This window comes from Melanerpes formicivorus, unplaced genomic scaffold (genome assembly GCF_026170545.1).
Source record: "Melanerpes formicivorus ecotype bairdi unplaced genomic scaffold, bMelFor1.0.p_v2 SCAF_6, whole genome shotgun sequence".
Lineage (NCBI taxonomy): Eukaryota > Metazoa > Chordata > Aves > Piciformes > Picidae > Melanerpes > Melanerpes formicivorus.
The window spans coordinates 14,420,694-14,443,001 of NW_027142358.1; the positions used below are offsets into that span (position 1 = coordinate 14,420,694).

The window sequence follows — 22,308 nt, forward strand, 5'->3', positions numbered from 1 at the left end:
TGATTAATTACTTGCCGTTTTGTCATCTAGTGCATGTAAAAGGAAAGAAGGGGAACACTGCAAGGACCAAAATTGCACTTAATTCCTATACTGTTTGCAGAGGCTGCTAAACTGGAAAAAAATTGGAACATTTGCTCCAATTTATTTGGGAAACTACACATCATTTGGTATAAAAAATAAAAGTAGGATGGAACAGACTGCAGTATCAAGGCATGTGACAGTGACCAAAAGTTTTCTGAATGTCCAGCATTTGATCTATTTAAAACGCATACAGACTGTTAAAATTGGGATTTTACAACTGGGGACATCTGCATTAGACTGATCACAAGACTTGACATAGTTTTGAAGCATTTTGAAACACAAAATTTCCTTTTTTTATTGTAGTGGCACATAAGTATTGCAAAAGACATTCCCTCCCCCTCCCCCCCGCTCTGTGGAGAAAGAATACAAGCCAGATTATCTGAAAATGCTAAGTGTCATAAGCTTAATGGAGCTACACTGGCACCTACTTCAGCTGAAACTACAACTCAAGACTTGTCTTGGACCTCATAGTAATTACATCATCCTCAAGGGAAATCCTAAATATTCTCTAGACTGTTATGTTGCTGCAAAGGGCTGGCTGCTACCACCAACAGTTGATATACAAATTTACTTCTGGGGTAATTATTTTCTAATTTGTGTGTGTCCTTCAACCCCATCCATACATATTATTTACAGATTATGAAGCTCCTGAAGTTAGCGTCTTGTTGAAGCTTTCGAAAGTCATCTATGCTGTTCACACTTGTGCTTTGGATCAGTTAGTTTCATTTTTTTTTTCCTACAACAGAAAACAGTAACGGTTGGGAAAAAAAAAAAGGCATCTAAAGAGAAATGTTTTGTAATGATTCCTTGATATGAAAATTGACAAGATGAGGGTCTTGCTTTCTTTGCTACTTTGTCCTCACATATGCCTTCAAACGAAGGCTGGGGATATGTTCATTACTACACTTGTGGGGTTTTAAATTACATCAGGATCACGGTGTTTCTTCACAAATAAAGGGTCCTTAGTCAGAAACCTTTCGTTCTCACATCCAGGCTGTTGTAAGGTACTTCTCAATGACTGCCAGAGAGATCATACTGGAAAAAAACGTATTGCAGTTGCCTTCCAGTAGTATAGCTTTATACCCGTAGCTGGGTTTGTGTTCTGTTCTTCAGTTAGAAAATCAAGGTATCACTGCTTCTCCCTTCAGATATCTCTGTAAGAATTATGATTTATTCCCTTGACTTCTAAAAAAAAAAAGATGCCAACCATCTAAGAATTGTGAGTCTCTTAGCTAGAAGGAGATGCGAATTCCACGTTATTTTAGACATCCGTTCCATGAGTCCAGGGTCGAGGCAGTTCAGGTTCAGTAAGCCCTTCCAATGCTGTACGGCCTGAACCCAGGGGGCACGTTAACGCAGGGCCAGCAGGGTATAAATGGTCCCTCCAGCCCAGGAAGCCAAACCCCTCAGCTCACAGCGAGGTGCCAGCAGGCACCAACCCTTCAACTGCTCTAAACTTGTGTCGGCAACGCCCATGGTAATAACGCGGCAGGGACCCGCTGCGCACAGGCGTGTCCCGCGCTACGTCCTCGGCTCGCCGCAGCTGCAGCCAACCCGCGGGTGGCAGGGGCCGGTGCGCCGTACGGAGCCGGTACCCCGAGGCACTGCAGCCAAGAAACACGCCTCTACCACGGCACAGCCTCCCGGAAGCTGCTCCCACGCCGTCCCCACCCCTTCCGCCACCGGCCGCTCGGCGCTGGCGCTGCTGGCCGCCACTTCCGGCGGGGTGATGGGGTCGCGGCGGTGGCTGCCGCCGCTAGCGGGCGGGAGGGCGCGCAGAAGCCGCCGCTGCCGCCGCCCCGAGGCCGGGTGCTGTGGCACCGCAGCTTAGCGCTGCTGCCGCGGCGGCAGGTGAGGCGGGGCGAGCTGTGGGGGCGCTTCCCTTCTCTCTTCATCCCTTCCCTCCTCTTCTCCCCTTCCCTCCTCTTCTCCCCTTCCCACAGGGGGTCGCGCGTCGTCCCGCGATGGAGCTCGGCGCTCGGCTCTGGGCCCACAGGGGCTGCCCCGCTGCCGGCCAGGGACGCGGAGAAGCCGCCTTGATGCTGGAAGCTGGCCGCCGAGACGCCTGGTCCCCGTGCGCCGCCCCTGCTGCGGCCGGGCTGGAGTCTGCCGGCGGGCTCCGTGGGTCTCGGGAGCGAAAAGGGCTGCTTCTCTCCAGCTGCCGTGTTGGAGAATAGCTTCGTTTACCGGTTCATCTGCGGCTGGGGTGAAGCCTCCTGTGTTATCTGATTGCACTAAAATCCGCTCCACCTTAATTAAAGCTCACAGCTTTCACGGACACGTCTCTCTTGAGGTCTGACCGTCGACCCGTGTTGGCTGGCAGGCTCTCGGCGGAGTACCGCTGGGGTTTCGGTGCCAGCTTTTGAGGAAACCAGTCTGCCGAGAAACTAAAGATCAGGCGTGTTTCTCTCTTAAGTTATCTGTCATGGGTGAGGTGGTTTAGGCATTGTGCCTGGTCGTATCGATTTCGTCCTGAACTTTGTATGTTTTCTACTTCAAAATAATCAGCGAGGGAAGAAGCGTCGTTGGGAAGCTTGAGTGTGAGGGTGTGTGTGCCGGGGAGGTAGCAGGATCCGCAGTGTTCTGAGAGCAGGGCCGGTCTCGGGTAGGTTCAGGGCGTGCAGCTGCTGTGTTCTTTTCTTGTGGCAGGTCTGGGAGGAGAGTGAAATTGTTAGGTTTCACATTCCTCTGTCAGCTTGCACAGGAAACAGATCGTTTCTGAAAATGATGCTTTGTGGCAGGCTTACAGTTCGATAACAAAACAGTCATAGCAGGTCGAAACGTATTTAGCTGTCATACTGTTTGCTCTGCAATTGGGTAAAGTTGGTGGGTTTTCTGAGGGCAGAGTATTTGGTTTTGAGTAAAAAAAGTTTTTGAACGTGTAGGATTTGACAGTTGATGCAGCAGCATGGAAAAGTGCTGTTGCCGGTTCGTGTATGGGCTGTTTGAGTTTCGGGATTAAATGGAGGAGTCTGCCTGTGGGGCCGATTTTGTCTGAATTTAAGGCCTGTGTGTGTTTAGAAACTTGAAACTCGAGGAACTGTGACCCATTCAGTCTGTTGCATGTTGTTGCTCATGTGTTAGGTGGACTCTCGGGTTATTCAATTAACAATTGCTGATTGGTATTTCTTAAAAATAATACTTTGAAAGGGCAGGCTTTGTCAGCTTTGTAAGTTAATGGAAGACAAGGCAAATGAGGCAGTTTTAATGTTCACATATCTATTGGCTTCAAGATGGTGTTAAAGTGGTCTCATGTTTTTGTATTTGATGCTTCAGGTTGCAGAATTAATTTTATGAGAACTTGACACGCATTCTGTGCTGTAAGAGGACTTAACACTAAATATGCGTTGTCTCCACAGAGCTCCCTGGTATAACTTAACATGGTGTCTGGTCCACCTCCATAGCTCAGCAAGACACTTCCTGGGATTTAAATGCCCCTCCATGTTTGGTAGGAGGTGTCTCTTGCTGAATATCAGAAGCAGCAGAATTCCTGTGATCTTGTTCTTAATTTGTTTTCTATTGTATGGGAAAAAAAGAGGGAATTAACTCACAGGACTGCAGTAATTTTTATACCCAGTGCAAGGAAGTTCTATGGAAAGCTTTTTAAGTTTTTGTTGGGAAAGTGCTATTTAGATGTGAAGGAAACATTCTGTGGGTTTATAAAGAGCAAGACTTCTAAACTACCTTGTTTGCTGTTTTATGTGGTCTTTTTGGTGGCTAGTTGGGTGGTGGGTTTTGGGTGGGTTTTATTCAGTACTGTACAATTGAAAACATAGCTTGGCCTAGAAGTTGTAAATATTCAGGCTTTGTACTATCACTTTCCTTTATACAGCGCTCAGTTTTGCAACCTGCTAAGCTGGTTGAGATCTGTAAACGATGTTGTATTATAAATGTTTATTTGATAATTACCTAACTTTTAAAGGTTGGGTTTGTGATGGTTGGGTTTTTTTAATTTATTTCATTTTTATTTGAATGTATCTAAAATGAAGGTGGCTTTCACTGGAAGAGAAAGGTTGGGTTGTAAATGGCTATGAAGAGTGAGAACAAACACGGTTTAACTTCAGATATTGTTTTGGTATTAATATGGGTGGAGATTTGTGCATTTCTTCCTCTGTTTCCACCCTAAGATGGGGCTGTGGGAAGAAAAGATACAAAAACAGAAAAGCAAACCTGAATTGTTGTATTGCTAAGTTGTGTAAGGATAAAGAGTAGCAAAACATTCTATTAAGAGATGGATATACCATTTCTTGAAGTTGGAGGGAAAAAACACTTGACATCTGACATTTAGCACGTGAAAGGTTTGAGATCTTGTACAAATACTAAGGAACGCTGTGAACTACATCCTAATATAAGTGGTGGAGTACTTGACCAGTTGTTTTTTAAAATCACTTATGTGTGCCTTGAGTAGGATCAAACATGTTTTGTTAACTGGATAGTAGATGAGGAGTTGAGCTACTCAGTGTTTCCTTGAGTATAGTACAACTCTTGTGGTTCAGTGAGGAGTAAAAGTCAGGGAGCAGTACATATTCTGTTCAGCTTACTGCAATATGTAACTGCTTTTGGTGGTTCTTAAGACAGATATGTTTAGCTTTCAGGACTTTATGTAGTAGCTGCTGTCAGTTTTGCATGGAGGCGTTTGACAGAGAGACTCTTCTAAACATATGGAGCTAATCTCTGATTTTACAGTATCAGTTCTATATTTTCCACAATGTGGCACTTCAAGAAGTAGTTACTGAAAAGCACATCTTTCTTGGTTTAAAACCTAAGACATACAGTAAACTTAAAAAGTGTCACTTCATGAGATTTCTAACTTTACCTTCATAAAGCTAAAGTACCTTTGAGTACAGTTAAAGTACTGCTGATAAAATCTCACTGGAAATGTTTATGAAACAGCTCTGATAGCAAAGTCACTAAGTAAAACTGGATACAGGAATATTTCTACATGTGATGTTATTGTATACTGGCTACAGGAAATATTTGTTCATTTTTTTCAATCAGTCTCGAAGTGGTCATTTTGCTGTATTTGATCAGCTCTATATAGAGTGTGGCAAGTATTATATTAAAAAGCTCTTGAAAAATCAAGAATAATTTTTGTAAATGTTCTTTTTCTCTTTTTGTTTACAAGATATTGTACTATATATGGTGGCGTTTAGAAGGTTAAGATTAAGTCACTGTATGCTATATGGCAATGAAACCTTTGGTGCTATTTGCTTTAAATAAGCACTGAAGAATTTAGAGTTTTCAAGAAGAGCAAGTGACAAGGTTCTGATGCAAGTCAGCAGACTATCTGAGACTTCTGATTCATAACAAGGCAGTGCTGTATGTTCCTTTTCCAGCACAGCATTACTAAGTTGGTATGTGACAGTAGCCTTATTATTGCAGGCTGGCGTAGCGCACGGTTTTGTGTGTGGCGTTTTTGTGCTGGGTAGCCAGGGCCCTGAGTCTGGGTCTTGTCTGCGATGCAAATCTGCAGCCTTTGTACTGAAAACCATTTTCCCCAAGGTGTGCGATGTCTTGCTTCTAGGCCAGCAAACAACCTCAGTGATACTGAATACTGAACTCTGTGAAGTAGGGGCTGAATTAGAATTGCCTATATTCAGACTTCAGCTTGGAACCTTCCACAAAGAAATGTGGGTTAAATCTTCTGAGATTTGATAGTTCTTAAGCATCCTTGCTAAAATTACTCTCAAAGGTGGTCAGAATTGAACCTAGCTGGGGAAAAAAAAATCAAGAGGCACATCAGCAAGGACAACCACAGGCAGTCCCAGGCACATGCAGGCAGGTGGTGAAGCGGTAGTGATGCTGGTAGAGTTTTGCACACGTGTGGAATAAACAAATCTAGACAGGGTTCTGCTAACTGCTTTGAACTAACCAGGATCTTATTTAACCTTTCAGCTATGACTGTGGTGTTTCTGTAACAAGATTACAGCCTAACATTAGTGTGATATTAATGCTACTTTTCCTTGGGTAGAGTAGTGATAATCACATTCGATTTTCCTCATTTTTATCTCAATATACTGACTCAAAAGTCTGTATGCTAGGAAAGTTAGACACTTAACGGTGGACCAGTAGTAATTCAGTAGAGGAAGACATGATAAAATCATGGGTAATCCTTTTGAGAGAGATTAATTGTCCATATGCGTCTAGGAAAAGTGCTAACAGGGTATTACTCAGTCATTTCTTAAAATGCCCTAGCCAAATTGTAGAAATTTTTGTGGGTTATAAAGTAACATTTTTCTTAATAAAACAAAAAACCCAAACACACACACATACACATGAAGTTTATATATAGTGTTCATGCTGCTGACTGAAAGGCTGGGGAAGGAAAAAGGGAAACAGGACACACGTACTGCTGATCAGCTGACTAAATATCAAGTCACAGTAACAGGAAAGTAATCAACTAGCTAGCTACAGACATTGCTGATGTCAGGCAAAAAGTATATTTTTCCTTCTGACACAGAAGTCTGCTTGTTCTGTGTTACTCATGTGTGCTATTCAGAGTTAAATAGTGTTATCCATTATTTGCTTTCAGCCATGAAAGTAGTAACGTAGAAGGCAAAGTAGTTTCCAGTGCTGTTTTCTTTCAGAAGACGCAGTTACTTAGGTGACTCAATCTCTCCTGCTACTTTATGTCAGTCTTGTGTTGCAGAGTGGTAATGTTGGAAATGTTATGTTCTTAAACTTCAAAAATGAACATGAGCAGTTAGGCATAGAGATACATATTGTATGCGTGATGCTAAGATTCTTAGAGGAAGTACTTTCTACCATATAAACTAAGTGTCACTAAATGAGTAGTCTGAAGGAGAAGGTAGTTTCTGTGTTCAAAGAAATTGCTTTGTCATCAAAACTGAGTTTAACTGTTGCTATTGAGAAGAAATCAGCTACCAGCTTTGTGTAAAAGCATGTTTCTTCTATTGATTTGTCTTTTCCAGTTGATTACATGTTTTGTCTTTGACAGAATTTAAAAACAGGAACAGGTCTCAGGTGCATTTTAAGGTTAGTATAGACTTTCTCCCAGGTACAGCCCGTTCAGTCAGTAATGACCTTTGATGGGTATGCTTACTCAATGTTGTAAGGTTACTTTTATTGCACCTTTGGTAAAGGTTGATATTTATTCCTGCAGTGCCAGATGAAGAAACAGTAGGGTGGGGTGGCTTGTGACAGATGAACATGATTCTTGCAGGTTAGGGAGAGTTTCCTGCCTTTACCCTCAGAAATTGCTTTGGCTAGAAGACAAAGTAAGTTGAGTAAGTCAATTAACTGGTCATTAACTACAAATTGAATGTCAGAATTTCTTTCTATAGCTGTGTAAGCAAAGCAGTTGTTACAGTTGTTTTGAGCAAGGCTTCAAAAAATATTAAGATAACATAGAAATTAGAATATACCCTTTTATATGGAGAAGGAAGGGTATAGTAAATGCAGAGATTCTAGTAGCAGTTTATGGATGTTTAGGCAACTGTTTAAATCTATGTATTTGAGTTTATATGCATATTGACTGTATATGGAGTTTTTGGATATTTAAACTATGCCTTAAGTACCGGATCTTAATATCCAATCAACTCCTGAGGGAGTATCTTCAGAAGTATTGCTCCCTTAATTCTCTTAGAAGGTCAACTGTGATTTGTATGCTCATTTTTCTTCTAAACTGTTTCTTTTGCATTGCTGAGAAGTCTTTTTGGACAAATTGAATCTTCTCTGATACAGAATAAAATAGCCTAAGATGCTATTACATGTAAGCTAATAGATGTAAGCTGGAAGAAAATGAAGTTGCATCAAATAATTACGATAAGAGCTACTTCTAGCAATTAGTACCTCTTCCAAAAGAGAAATGAGAAGGAAAGAACTTCTGGGTTTAGAAGACCTCTTCCCTTTAAAAAAATGTAAATCTGTGGAATATTCATTGAGTACCTGTTTACTGTATACAGAAGCTAAATAATCGATTAAATATACTGTTTCCATGCTTTAATTCTGACAACCTTGAGTGATCTGTGTGGTACTAGTGTATTGTACTGTCTTGCATTTCCTGAGATTTGGTTGGTTTAATTGAAGCATTCTTATTAATTAGACTTTTTTCTTTAAGTACAGAAGAGCTGTGAAATTGTGACTGTTTCCTAGATGGTAGCTGTACAAAAGCTAGCAGATATAAATTATGCACAAATCCGTTCTGTACTACTGTGGGTCTTAAATATTGGATAAGCTTTTCATTACTTTACATCACTGTTAGCCTTTCAAAAGTGTTTTCTTACATTCTATGTAACATTATATGATTGATTCCTGCCCCCCACCCCTGCCCTCCCTGGCTGTTTTAAGTCATTCTGGAGACTTGTCAGGTCCATGTGACTAATACGTTGGTGAGATGTCTTGAGTTCATTCACACAGCATTCTAGAGTCAACAAAGTAATTTTTGAGAAATCCATATGAAGAGAATACATACTTTTCTGGGGTTGGTTTGTGTGTTATGTTACCTATTACTTTGGAAGATGCTTTGGAGTTAAAGCTAATGCTAAATTTCTACTACTGTTAATAGTAATATTTTAAAGTATTTGCAATTTAATAAGCATCTATATTAATTATTGAGATCAAACAAAGATAGAATTGCGCTGGCTGCCCCATCAACATACAACTGACATGCCTCTGGTCAGTGTTATTGTTGATAGTTTTACTTGGAAGAGGTCAGGGAGAAATGTCATGTTGCCAAAGCTTCAGTATATGTTTTAAAACTATGTAGTGTTTAGAACCATAATGTATTATTTTAACTTTAATTCAATTTTACATGGTTGCTGGCTGTGCTTTCTTGCATAGTTTATGAACTGGAAACAGTGGAGAAGACTAATGACTAAGCTGATATATAAACAGAAGAATCTGTTTTTCATTGCCTAGTGTAGTTAACAAACTTGGACTGTTTTTCATTATTCTTTTTAACAAAAGAATAAAAGTAGGCTGGGTGCTTCTAGAAAATGTTGTTCTTGAATTAAAAATGTTTTAAAAACATTTTCATATTGCTTACCTAATAAATTATGTGACTGTTTTTTCCTAGCTGGCTCTTATAAAAAGCCTTTGGGTAATTAAGCATCTAAGATCACACGAAGTATATTGACACTTTAGTAATCTTCCTTTGAATATTCAAGTCTTGTCTCTTTCCAATATATAACAGGTTGATTTTATTGGTGGATAGAGAAGAATGATGGCAGGCAATAACCAGATTTGCATTCGACGCTGGACTACCATGCACGTGGCCAAGTGGCTGAAAGAAGAAGGCTTCTGTGAATACGTGGATGTTTTGTGCAATAGACATAGGCTAGATGGAATTACACTGCTGACGCTTACAGAGTATGATTTACGATCCCCTCCTTTGGAAATCAAAATCCTGGGGGATATCAAAAGACTAATGTTGTCCATACGAAAACTACAGAAGCAACATATTGATGTCCTAGAAGAGCTGGGTTACAGCAGTGATGGTCATGTTGGCACAGTGTGCCCAAATATTGGTTCACTGCAGAGTGCAGATTGGTTTTGTAATGGCGAAGTACCTCGGGACTATGATGGACCAATTACTGACTTGAATGGTGATCAGTACCAATATACAAATGGCAAAAACAAACACTCCACTCGAAGACTGGACCCAGAGTATTGGAAGACAATTTTAAGTTGTGTGTATGTTTTCATAGTGTTTGGCTTTACATCATTTGTTATGGTTATAGTACATGAGCGCGTACCTGACATGCAAACATATCCACCTCTACCAGACATATTTCTAGATAGGTAAGCAATTTTCTTTTAAAGCAAAGTAGTAACATGATGATTAAAGTATAGGCTGTCTTTTCTTCAATCTCAAAATTTCATGTACTCTTAGAGATGTCTCTGCAAAGTACTAATTAGAGTGTAGTAAACCATTCTGCTGATTTTGAAATGTGCATCAGTTAGAGGCAGACATTTAGTCTTCTCAGGGGAAAATTAATGGAGCTGCTGTTCTGCCCAGTTTACATTTTATTCTACTAGCCAATCACTACACAGGAATTAACTTGTCCTGGCTCTCACTCTAGTAGAAACAGTGATGGTCAGCTGGCATAGATAGGGAGCCATATGCTTTTTCTGAAATCTATGTGCTGCTATGAAGCTTATGTCTTGATAAAGAAAAACTTTTGATGAAGGAATATTTTGGTCTGCCAGTGAGTAAGGAAATTGGAAGGGATTAGCACTGAATACTGTATTTTTGCCCTCTCCCCTGTCAACCTAGGAAGTTGGTTTAGGGAACCTCTGAAGCAGTCTAAATAAACCAGCATCTTTTTTAACCATAGAGTATCTGTATACTAAAACACCATTGTAACTTACACAGTACTTGCTCATTTTAAATAGAAAATACTCTACTTTAGGCAAAAAAGAGCCACAGTAACAAATGTGAAATTTTAATAATTGACTACAGATTGAATAAAAGCGAAATGCTTGCTTTGAGGAAGTAAACTTGCACCATGGAGAACTCTTTGACTGGAGAGTTTTAAAAGACAAGATAAAAACTGTTTAAGACTTCAGTCTTCATGATCTCCTTATTCCTGCCAGTAATTTCCATTTTAGTAGTGTTTTTCATGAAGGCAGTAGGAGTCTAATCTTTTGACTTAAGTGTGTAGAATCCCCCATAAATTTAGATATAACTCAGCAAGGATGGACCACATCCAGCAGAGTGGAAGAGATGACAGAGAATGGGAGCTCTGTCATTGCTGGATTTTGTTCACAGGGAGCTGACACACTATTCAGTGGGCAGGGAGGTCAGAAAGCAACAGCTCACAAAATGCGAGAGAATTCCTACAAAGCTGCATTGAGGCAGCACTTGGCTGCCCTTTTGAATCAGAGGGTACACAAAACTATGAGGAGCAGCCGCTCTTGAAATCTGTCAATCTGCATTTTGGTAAAATTGCAGAATAAAAATGTTTAATGGTGCAGGAAAGTCTTAACATTTCTTGACAAGCAAGGCTAAAATATTTGCATATAGCAATTATAACCAAAATTAAACTTCAAAACCAATTTTTATTTTACCTGACACTTTCCTGTGCAGTTCTCCTTCATTACAAGTATTTAAGGTTTTAAGCTTTGCAGCATTTCATTATTTGTGTTGACATGGCATTCTTACAAGCATAAGCAGCAGCATAATTTACATGATGCAAGCTTGTGTCAGAATGAAAAAGGCTGTTGGGAAACAACGGGTAGAGGAACACATCCTGTTGGTAAATGACACATGTAAATTGAGAGTGTGTACTAGAATTTTCCTGCCTTAGTGCATTCCAATATAAATGTCTGCTGAAAGCACATTACTAGAAAGGAGATGATGTAATTAAAAATTAATTCATAGTCTATTCAGTCTAACAAAATAAGGTTTTGGTTGTAATTTGAACTATTGTGAGATTAATACAAGTTAGTTTTGTAGTTAGAAGTTTATAGGATTTTATTGTCAGTACAACAACGGAAAATTAAGCCTTTGTATTGTAACTTTCTTGCTTCATCCCCTTTTTTAGTGTTCCTAGGATACCATGGGCTTTTGCTATGACTGAAGTATGTGGTGTAATTCTTTGCTACATTTGGCTATTGGTTCTTCTGCTTCACAAACACAGGTACAGTATGTAAAATTCAAGTTAACTGATTCAGAGAAAGGACTGTAACAAGAATTTGTTACAATTGTTCAAGGTATTTCATTCATTAAGAGTCTTATGAGCTTCTAATACATCCCTGCTAAAATGGATCTAAGGGTTTAATAAAGAATGGTGTTGTTTTTTTTTAATCTTACAAAGGAGTAATCTGAAATTACTTTCCTACCAGATTTATGTTGCTTTCTTCAGAACATCTGTATTTCAGAGTTAGTCTATATTGCCATACTGTAAAAATTCTGTATACAAGAAAATCCTATGAGATTGAAATTCCACAAGATGACTGGGCCATCCTACCAGCTTGCTGTCACCAAAGGCCCAAACACTCTTTTGTGTGCATGCATATGTTGAGTTAAATTGTTACCAGTTTGTTGATTTTTGCCAGTTTGCCAACAGAAGGTATGAGCACCAAAGCTAATATAAGTGTACCTTCAAAGAAATGGAGTTGTACCGTTTGGTGGCAGTAAACTTGCTACTGTCTCACCCTGTCACGTGGGAACCATACCTTTGCACTACTACTTTAAAGTTTGGGGGTTTTACATGCAGTTAATTGCAGCAATTATGAATGGACTCCATGGGATTAAGCTGGAGTGTTGGGGGAGAAGTTTATCATAATTTTTCTGTTAAAAAAAAACAACCACTATATTTTAGGGCTCTTGCAATCAATTCTTATGTACTTTTCCCAGGTCTATACTTCTGCGAAGGCTGTGCAGCCTCATGGGGACAGTGTTCTTATTACGTTGCATTACAATGTTTGTTACCTCCCTCTCTGTGCCAGGACAGCACTTGCAGTGTACTGGAAAGGTAAAAACTTATAATGCTTTAAAGTGTTTTTCTTCTTTCCTATGTTCAAATGTTTATTTAAGATACAGTTAAGATTGTTGTAACCATAATGTCGTAGTTGAGTTTAGAGTGGACAGAAAATATATTTTACCCCTCCCAAAAGCAGAAAAATTAAAATGCTCCACACAGAATTGGAAATGTAAATGGATCTACTATTTACAAACATTTACACTATTTGCATAAATGCTAACCACCCAAATTCACATTTCAGCTTAACAACAAGCTCTTCAAGCCACAATCCTTCTAACAAACCAGGCTTCAATGTGACCCACCCAGGCCTCCCACCATTCCTCCCTACCCCCCCAAACTAAGCCTAATGGTGTAGCTACGAAACTAGCTTTGCTGGGGCTGAGACAGGCAGCAAACCTCCCCCACATTGCCAGAGAAAAGAGAACTGCACTGGGCAGGGAAAGAGAGGCAGACAAGGGCTGAATTGACTCTGCAACCTGTTTATGTAGCAGATGCAGGGCTTATGGGATAAAATAACAAAAGATGACAATTTCCTGTCCCAATCTAGCCTCTTGGAGGACTCTTCAACTCTATGGTTAGTCTTAAACACACACCACAATAATGTTAGTTTTATTTTTGCAAGAACAGGGTTGTTGGTCTCCTATTTCCCTCCATGCCCCTTCATTAATTGCTGTTATGCAGGCAAGCATTCTTAGGGGTACTTTCCACTTCAGAGAGGAAATAATCGTTTGTGGAAGTGTGTGCAGAATATTTCACACTGTAAACCAGAGTAATTACGTTGGGAAAGCATGCACTTAAGATTCTGATGTCATGAAAAAAGGCTGAAATTGGAATGATTGCTTCTTTGTCTTGTTAGATGCATAGTTTCAGGGAAAACAAAAAAGCTATTACTACTTCACCCTTTCTAATGAGGGCTATTCATAGAACATGGGATTTTATGGTTTTTTTTCTAGCTCTTAGTTAGAAGAGGTTTGAACTGAATATATTGGAAACTTGACAGTGACATATTGCAAAGTTGAATATACTCAAAATGGGGGCAGATTCTGTGTAGAAATCGCTTGCAACAAAATACTTGCTCTATATTCCAGTATTCATAAGAGGTTAATTCTGTATTGTGTAATATAATTAGTAATTGTAGTTAGTAATGTTATTCACTGTTGTGACTGTCACAATAAAACCCAGAGATATTATGACCTGTGTTTTTAATAGAAGACCCAACGTAATAAATGGTATTAAACATACAGAGTCCTAAACAGCTAACTTCAGAGACATACCATTCAGGCAGCAGGGCTGGAACTTACTGAAGGTTCATGTCAATGTCTTGTAGCTGTATGGCAATGTTTGGGCAAAACTCCAGCGGGCGTTTGCAATATGGAGTGGCTTTGGAATGACTCTGACTGGAGTACATACGTGTGGAGATTATATGTTCAGTGGCCACACTGTTGTCCTGACCATGCTCAACTTCTTTGTCACAGAATGTAAGTACAGAGTGTCAATACTTAAATGTCCTTAAGTGTTAAGAATACATACTGTTTGGTGTTAGCCTGGGGTGTGAGAGTGTAAATACTCCAGGATTGGAGAAGTGGAGCTGGAAAGCTGCCTGGTGGAAAAGGACCTGGGGGTGTTGCTTGACAGCTAGCTGAATATGAAGCAGCAGTGTGCCCAGGTGGCCAAGAAGGCCAACAGCATCCTAGCTTGTATTAGAAATAGGGTAGCCATCAGGACCAGGAAAGTGATTGTCCCCCTCTGTTTGGCAGTGGTGGAGCTGCAACTTGATGACTGTGTTCAGTTTTGAGCCACTCACTACAAGAAGGACATCAGAGTGCTGGAGTGTGTCCAAAGGAAGGCAGTGAAGCTGAGGAAAGGTCTGGAGAACAAACTTTATGAAGAATGGCTGAGGGAACTGGAGTAGTTTAGTCTGGAGAATAGGAGGTTGAGGGAAGTCCTTATTGCTAGAGGAAACAGCCTCAAGTTGTTCCAGGAGAGGCTTGCTTAGGATAGTAGAAAAAACTTTGTAACATAATGGGTTATTAAGCATTTAAATAGGCTGCTGAGGGAGGTGGTGCAGTCACCATCCCTGGATGTACTTAAAAGACGTGTAGATGTGGTGCTTAGTGAGATGATTTAGTGGTGACTTTGCAGTGCTGGGTTAATGATTATTCTTAAAAGACCCTTCCAACCAAAATGATTCTATGATTCTAAGTATTAAGAATACCTGCTGTTTGACCTCCTGCTATGGTTTAACCCCAGCCAACAATTAAGCACCACACAGCCCCTTGCTCCCTCCTCTCTCACTTTCCTGGTCTTTCTGGCCACGCTGTTTCTGATACAGGCCAGGATGCTATTTGCCTTCTTGGCTATCTAGGCACACTGCTGCCTTATATTCAGGTGGCTGAATAGGGGGAGACAACTGGGAAGGGAGGAAAAAAAAGTACAGCTTGTGGGTTGAGATGAAGACAGTTTAATAGGACAGAAAAGGGAAAAAAAATAATACAAGTATACAAAATGAGTGATGCATAATGCACGTACTCAGGACCCGCTGACTGATGCTCATCCCATACCTGAGCTACAGTACCCCTGGCCAACTTCCCCCAGTTAATATACTGCACATCACATCATATTGTATGGAATACCCCTCCCCAGCTTCTTGTCCACCACCAGCTTCCACTGGCAGGGCAGAATGAGTAGCTCAGAAGTCCTCAACTTAGAAAAAATATTGCTTAGTAACAACTAAAACATCCCTGTGTTATCAACATTATTCTTGTCCAGAATCTACCACACAGCACTATACCTGCTACTAGGGAGAATATGATCTTAATTCCTGATGAAATTAGGACATCTCCTCAAAGTTCAAACTGTAATACTTAAGCAAACAAATAAAATATCAGATTGCTGATATTTTGCTCAGATTTGTGACAGTTCATTTGCAGACAGGAAAGGAGCAAGTACTGTTAGATTAATTGAAGGATGAATATGGCACATTTGAAAGAGCAAACAAGACAAGAAAATTAGAAAGGCTTTCTAGTTTGCCACAGAGAGAATACTGGGGAAGATACTATTCCTGTATTTGCCACTGACCCAGTCAGGCAAAATACCCAGGTAAATGTCTGTACATTTAGTATAATCCCTAAAGCCAAAATATCAAACCTCATAATGAGCGAGAATCTATGAAGCAATAGTTGTCTTTTGTGAAGCCAAAGTATTATTTGATACACAATATACCAAGCTAAGATAATTAGTTTGAGTTAACCTGTGCATGTTAATGACTACAATAGCAGAGTAATATATGCTTTATGGCATGGAAAAGGTATGCTTTTCATTAAAAGAAGTTGGTTGGGAAAAGAATTCTGCTTTGCATGGTCCTACACCATTTCAGGATGCTCTGTTAATCCCAAAATGAACAATAGATGCATTTGTAAATGAAGTAATTAAGTAATACACATGCATTTGGAATTTTTTGTGTGTGTGTTTGCTCTAGATGTAAACAGTATTTCCATATGAAGACAGTAACTTTGTCACACTTTTGGATAACAAAATCTCTATAAAAATTAGCAAAGTCTAGGCTTGGATTTTGTAGTGACCCAGATTTTTGAGACCAACTTTCTATTTTCTCCTAGATACACCAAGGAGCTGGAACTTCTTGCATACCTTGTCATGGGTCCTGAATCTCTTTGGAATCTTCTTCATTTTGGCTGCACATGAACATTATTCTATAGATGTCTTCATTGCCTTTTACATCACTACAAGACTCTTTTTGTATTACCATACACTAGCTAATACCAGAGCGTATCAACAGAGTAGGAGAGCAAGGATCTGGTTTCCAATGTTTTCTTTTTTTGAATGCAATGTTAATGGTACTGTTCCCAATGAATATTGCTGGCCCTTTTCAAAACCTACTATACTGAAAAGATTGATTGGCTGAAGAGTATGTGGGTCGATTCGGATTTCTATGAAGAGTTGTAACTAAGATCCTACAAGGCTAGCTGGGGGATCATGTAACATTTTTCACTCTGATCTCCTCTTCCTTGTCTTGTTTCTTAGATTATTAGCCATAAAATAGGGTTCCCCTACTTCACAGGGATATGTTTTGAGTTTTTGTTGCTAAAATACAAAAAACAGTGCAGGGGCTAGTAAAGGCTATCAGGGAACCATGAAGATAAAGCAGAACGCTATTACCCATAGTAAGGTTCTATGTGAATATTTATGTAGCTTTAACCTCAAATGTGTGCTTGTTCAGAATAGAATTATACACTTTACAGATCCAAATATCCTTTACCTAAGGTGCTAGCCTGACTAAAAAATTAGAACTTGATAAAGACTTTCTTTTAAAACAGTCATAAATGTAATTTTCAAAACCATCTCTGTGTTCGAGGAGTACTGTGTCACGATGAAGAAAGCAGTATAGTTCCTTGCCAAAAGGGCCTCTGAACTGTTAAATAACAAGTCTTAAAGTATAGTTGACAGTATAAATGGTCTGCATACAGGTTGCCAAAATGAAAGTCTGTCTTGTTGCTATGCAATGATGATTTTTATTTTTTTTTAAATGAGAGCTTATTTAGTCTAGTCTATCAGTTGTTGATACAGTTGTTCCAGCACTTGAAGTTTTCCCTTTTGAGTTTAAATAAATGAGTTAAAGTAACTGTTACATCCAATGAAAGTAGTTAATTTAGCTTTAGCGAGTGTAAAGTCACAAAATAACTTTTGAGTGGTTTTAATTGCTTTATACTCCAACCTGTGCATGTTTTTTGGAGCAGCTCTTTAACACTGAAAAAAACAGAACGTTTACCTTCATATATTTTATTGTCCCATACATAGGTGGGGAAGATGCATGTAGTAACTTTTTCAGGAAAAGTAACAATAGTGAGTACTGGAAATAGTGCACATGTTGATGTATGTTTTAGCATTCTGATGTCAACAATATGGTGAATATCTCTGTATATATATACACACAGTATATTAACATGTATAAACACACATTACAAGAAGTATGGAAAGAGACTAATTCTTAAACTAAGTTGCTCATTCACTGAAAGATAGCAGTACTATAAGCAGTTGAATTTTGGTTGTTTAAAAAAAAAAAATCACAACAAAAATCCACAAAACACTCCCCAAACCAACACTTTCAGTTCATAATGCGTAAGCAAGGGTTGCATGGTGATCTCTTATGCAGTGGTTTGTAAGGGGACAATGCTAGTGTTGGCTGTAGAGACTTAAAATTATATTTGTGCTAAATGAAAACTGAGGGATTAAAGGTGCAAAATATAAAAGTAGTACAGACTTTCTAATTTGGTTATTGCGATTTCTGAATAGGTGATACATGCAAAAGGTTTGTGTAAGTTGTCTTTGGAAAGCTACACGAAGCACTTACAGCTTGGTACAAGCTGACTTAATGTCTGCAACATACTTAGGTTTGGAGGGGGGAAAAAATCCCTTTGGAATTTTGCAAGACAGTTTTGTGTTTGGAGACTTGTAACCTACTGTGGGTCACTCTTTATTATGTTCCTTTTATAAATCTGGATTCTAGTAACTATACTGTATTCAGTTCCTCGTGTTGTAACTTAATTTAGCTCCTATTCCACAGAGGATTTGTGCACCTTAGAGTATCTCTGCCAGCTGTATTGAGCACGCATACGTTGTAGTATTTGGGAGACTTTTATATTTGTAACATTCCAATTTTTTAGCAAAATTGCAGATTTGTACTATACTTAATCTGCTGTAGCCTGATGGCTCTTGCCATTCATTGCAGAAGTATGGTTACTACTAAGGAAAACAAAGGGAGAAAATATCTTAGAACATTTAAAGACTTTATTTGCTGTTCTTATCTTTCTCATTTCAGAAAGATGATTTGAACATTCCTTTTGAGACTTTATAATGAAACAGCTATATTTGTTAATTAATATTTGCCTTTGCAATGCACACTCAGTTATGAGTGCTTTTTTTTTTTTAACTCTAGGAAACACATATTCTTAGGATGTGCAGAATTGTATTCCAAGTTAAAGCATGAGGAGAGGTATCCAATTAAATTTGCAAAGCTGTTAACTATGAAAAGAACCATGTCAGTACTAACTGGCTTAGCTGTGTCTAAACTGAAAAATTACTTTGCATCTTAGGCACTCAGGAGAATTTTTAAGTCCAGCCCAGTGTAACAATGTTTACAAAATGTAAAGCTGTCTCATTTCAATATTATTTAAACAAAAAATGAAGTTCATAAACTTTGAAACAGAAGGCTTCTCATTGTTCTAATTTAATTGTTCAAATCCTGTTAAGTAAATCCATGTTTTAAATCAGCACTGCCTATTGGTGTTTTTCAAAGGAAACTTGTTCTTTACTGCTGTTTCTCTTGATGCTGAATACCTGAGTCCAAGATAAGTAATACGCAGAGGTTGTTTTTGTGACCATTGAAGTGGGTTAGAGCTTTGTCAGGATAATTTACCTGTTTGGGAAATGATTTTTTTTCTGTCCTATAAACATACAAGAGGTAGGCTTGAAATTGATAGAAGAATCTGAGCTTGCATACAAAAATGCACAGATCACTCTAAGTTGGTAAAGTAAGTGTTATTGTTGATTACATGGAAACTAGTTGTAAGTAACTGAGAGGCTTAAAATTATGTACCTTCTTTTTGAAGAGTCAGTGTTTTGAAAGCATTTTGCTGCTTCTCTGCTGCTGACAAGCACTTTCAAGTAAGGCAGCAGAGCATCATCGGGATGTGGATTTAAAGCTAAGTATGATCAGGGTTGTCCTTCCCACATATGTTAATGCAGCAGCTTTTTTGCTGTCCTTTAAGTTGCTGCACCTATTTTGTGCAAAGTCATCTTCTGTGGTCTGTGGGAGCACACAAGTAATCTGAATTCAGAGGAATGAATGAATTAGTGAGTTATGTTAGCAAGTGCAAGTGTCTGTCAACATTAGCCTAGTACTACAAAATGCAGAAACTATTCAGACAGAAAAATCTTAACTTAATGACTTTGGATATACAAAAGAAGAGGAAGGCCACATTTTTTGGTACTAAAGCAAATCTAGCAGTCCTTAAGACTCTTTAAGACTTGACAATAGTCTTGAGCTCTTCCTTATTGATTAACTGGAGGTATGTATGCATGTGGTTGCAAGCAATAGACACAGGCATTACCCCATCCCTTCCTCCCTGTCCTGTTGTACTTTATTATACAGCTTCTTAAAATAAGTTTCCTACTTTTTGTCTGTAGGTTTTCCTTTCTGGAAGATCCCTTAAACTATCATTTTTTTATGACATTACACCTGCACACAGAAATTAGAGTTTCACAAATGTGGCTTTTTAGCAAATTCTGATTACACTAACAAAAGCTTATGGAAGGGCCTTCAAGAAACGTTCCTCCAGCTGTTCTTGAATGATGATACAGAAAGCTTCTAAATATGCTACTTACCTTCATGTCCTCTGGCAAACATGGTAACACTTGTGCAAAGTGTTGGTACCCAACACCCACAACAAAACAAAAAAAACCCAACAACCTTGGTTTTATATTAAATGAGATGATTTAGATGTATTGAAGCCTTCTGGTGAGGATAACAGCACAGGTTTCTATAATCTTTTCTGTATGGCTGTGTCATGTAGTGCCAAAAAGAGTATTGAAGGAAAAGAGGGAAGGGGCAAACTCAGACATAAATGCAAGTCTTTTGCAACAGTTAATATCTCCTTGGGGTTTTTCATCGGTGTTTGCATACTCTTTGCTATGCTTGTCCACTACTACTTAGCTAGTTTGTGATGTATGAAAGTCCACTACATTTTCAAGCACCAAAACTATTGAGGAGCTGGGTATTAATCATTAAATGTGCTTTTGAAGAAACAGCAGATGATTTTGGGGGGGGGAAGTGGTTTTGTGGACCTGGAGTATTAACAAGAGTAACTATACCAACTGCTAATTTTTCATCCTGTCAGTGTAGTTTCTACTAAAATTGGGGAGAATTTGCAGTAAGCTACAGACAATAATTGGGGTTTTTTCTTGGTTTTGTTTTGGTGTTTTGGTTGGTTGTTTTTCTGAGGTTTTAGCAGGTATTTTTGGGTCACCTAGGATACTGTTATAAAAACTTAACATGTAACTACAAAACCCATCATGGTCTTTTCAAGATGGAAGTATATTTGGCAGAAATCTGTAGTAAGCCAGCTTACTCTCTGAATTTTTGTTTGCATGTAGACTTTATCAATCAAGGGTTACTTGACAGGCCACTGACGATTCATACAGATTGTTATTTCTGATGTATTTTTGACATTGAAAAGAAACATCAGAAAGCTATTCTAATTGAAACAGGATTTCTAGGGAAAAAGTCCTTTGGATTGAATGTATTGATGTCTTGTTCATTATATGAAGAAAAATATCCCAAAAAAATCCCTCCCAGCCCCTCAAACACGCTAGTATTGTGAAGAGTAAACTTTCTCTGTAGCAGTATCCTGCATACTTACCATTTGTATCTTAAGAAATTTGCAGTGAGTATTATGTACATAATTCAATAACATGCACATTTTAAAAGGCAGTTTGTAATAGTTGTGTAAGAACTTATGATGATAAATGTGGAGCACAATAACTTGACCTATTAGCTTGATGACTGCGTAGGTAGAAAGTATAACTTAGTTTTGTTCTTTCAATCAATTTTTGTCAAATATGAGAAATTTGTCAAATGTGAAAAACCACAAACTGCATTGTATATGGTACTTAATGAGGCTGTAGAAACATGGCTTTTCACACTGCACAGTTGTTTCAGTTTTGTTCTGACAGAAAGTAGTATTACTTAATAGCTAGAAAGTATGCCAGTGAAGTTTAAAGTGAGTACTGTAAATAAGTAAATATTGTTTTGATTCTAAACTCAGATTGAATTAATATATGGTTTTATATCTTTGTTGTATTAAAACATATTTAAAAGTACTAAAATAAAATATTTGAAAGAGGACAAGTGTTTGATTTATTTAAATGATGGCTCATTGTCTCTGTTAGCTTTGTGACCATAAGAATGTGTATTCTAAGTTTTAGAGTTCTTTTTCCCCAAAAGCCCTGTTTTACTGGTGTGAAAATGCACGCTTGATAGTATGTATATCTGTGTGCCTGCTGGTTTTGCCAGTTATAAATTGTTTTGGAAGATCACTTCAATATTTTTTTTTTTCATTAAAAAGCTAGAAAATGCATTCCATGTTCTGAGATCTCAGTTAAGTATGACTTCCTCCTTATGTCTAACTAAAAAAACTCCTTCTCAAGCCTTCCTGTGAGTCCTCTTCAAATACTGGAATGTAGCTATGAGGTCTACCTGGAGCCTTTTCTTCTTTGGGCTGAACAGACCAAATTCTTTCAGCCTGTCTTCATAGGAGAGGTGTTCTATGACTCCAAAATAGATGGGAAATCTTCTAAAACAGATGGGGAAAACTAAAACGTGTTGGGAAAACTTCCATAGAGAATAGCTGCCTCCTTTCCAGATTATGCTACAATACTGTTTATAGATGTAAAAGCCACAATACCTTGCACTTCTGTTATGATCATAAGGAGGTTATTAATGTTCAGCAGGCAACGTTATTAATAAAAATATTAATAATTGTCTTGATTTTTAAAATCCCATGTAAAATAGTAATGAAACCTATTTACTGGTTCAAAATACTCAGTTGTGGAACAGATATCTCACCAGCAGGAACATGTAACAATTTAAACAATATAAGCAAAAATCCAGAAACAACAAATGGCAATTTAAACTGTAAAGATAAAAGGGAACATCGGCAACATGCCAGAGATTTCCCACAAGGGGGTGGGAACTCTAGAATTC

At 38.6% G+C, this 22,308-nt stretch overlaps 1 protein-coding gene across 2 annotated transcripts; it reads left to right on the top strand.

The window, feature by feature from the left end:
- Positions 1 to 1,767: 1,767 nt before the first annotated feature.
- SAMD8 (sterile alpha motif domain containing 8) lies at positions 1,768 to 21,589 on the top strand. Of its 2 annotated transcripts, XM_068139873.1 has the most exons (6): positions 1,768 to 1,932; positions 9,236 to 9,843; positions 11,589 to 11,684; positions 12,404 to 12,521; positions 13,858 to 14,008; positions 16,148 to 21,588. In XM_068139873.1, the coding sequence occupies exons 2-6, from the start codon at positions 9,263 to 9,265 to the stop codon at positions 16,450 to 16,452; spliced, it is 1,251 nt and encodes a 416-aa protein (XP_067995974.1). In that variant the 5' UTR covers positions 1,768 to 1,932; positions 9,236 to 9,262; the 3' UTR covers positions 16,453 to 21,588. The 2 variants fall into 2 exon arrangements, with proteins under 2 accessions (XP_067995974.1, XP_067995975.1); XM_068139874.1 differs by lacking the exon at positions 1,768 to 1,932 and having other exon boundaries at positions 16,148 to 21,589.
- Positions 21,590 to 22,308: the final 719 nt, after the last annotated feature.

What these genes read in the sequence shown, in the direction of transcription:
- SAMD8 (XM_068139873.1), top strand. Translation starts at nt 9,263, where the DNA reads ATGATGGCAGGCAATAACCAGATTTGCATTCGACGCTGGACTACCATG. An exon ending in CTTCTGCTTCACAAACACAG is followed by an intron (nt 11,685 to 12,403) that starts GTACAGTATGTA and finishes TACTTTTCCCAG; the next exon opens with GTCTATACTTCTGCGAAGGC. An exon ending in CAACTTCTTTGTCACAGAAT is followed by an intron (nt 14,009 to 16,147) that starts GTAAGTACAGAG and finishes ATTTTCTCCTAG; the next exon opens with ATACACCAAGGAGCTGGAAC.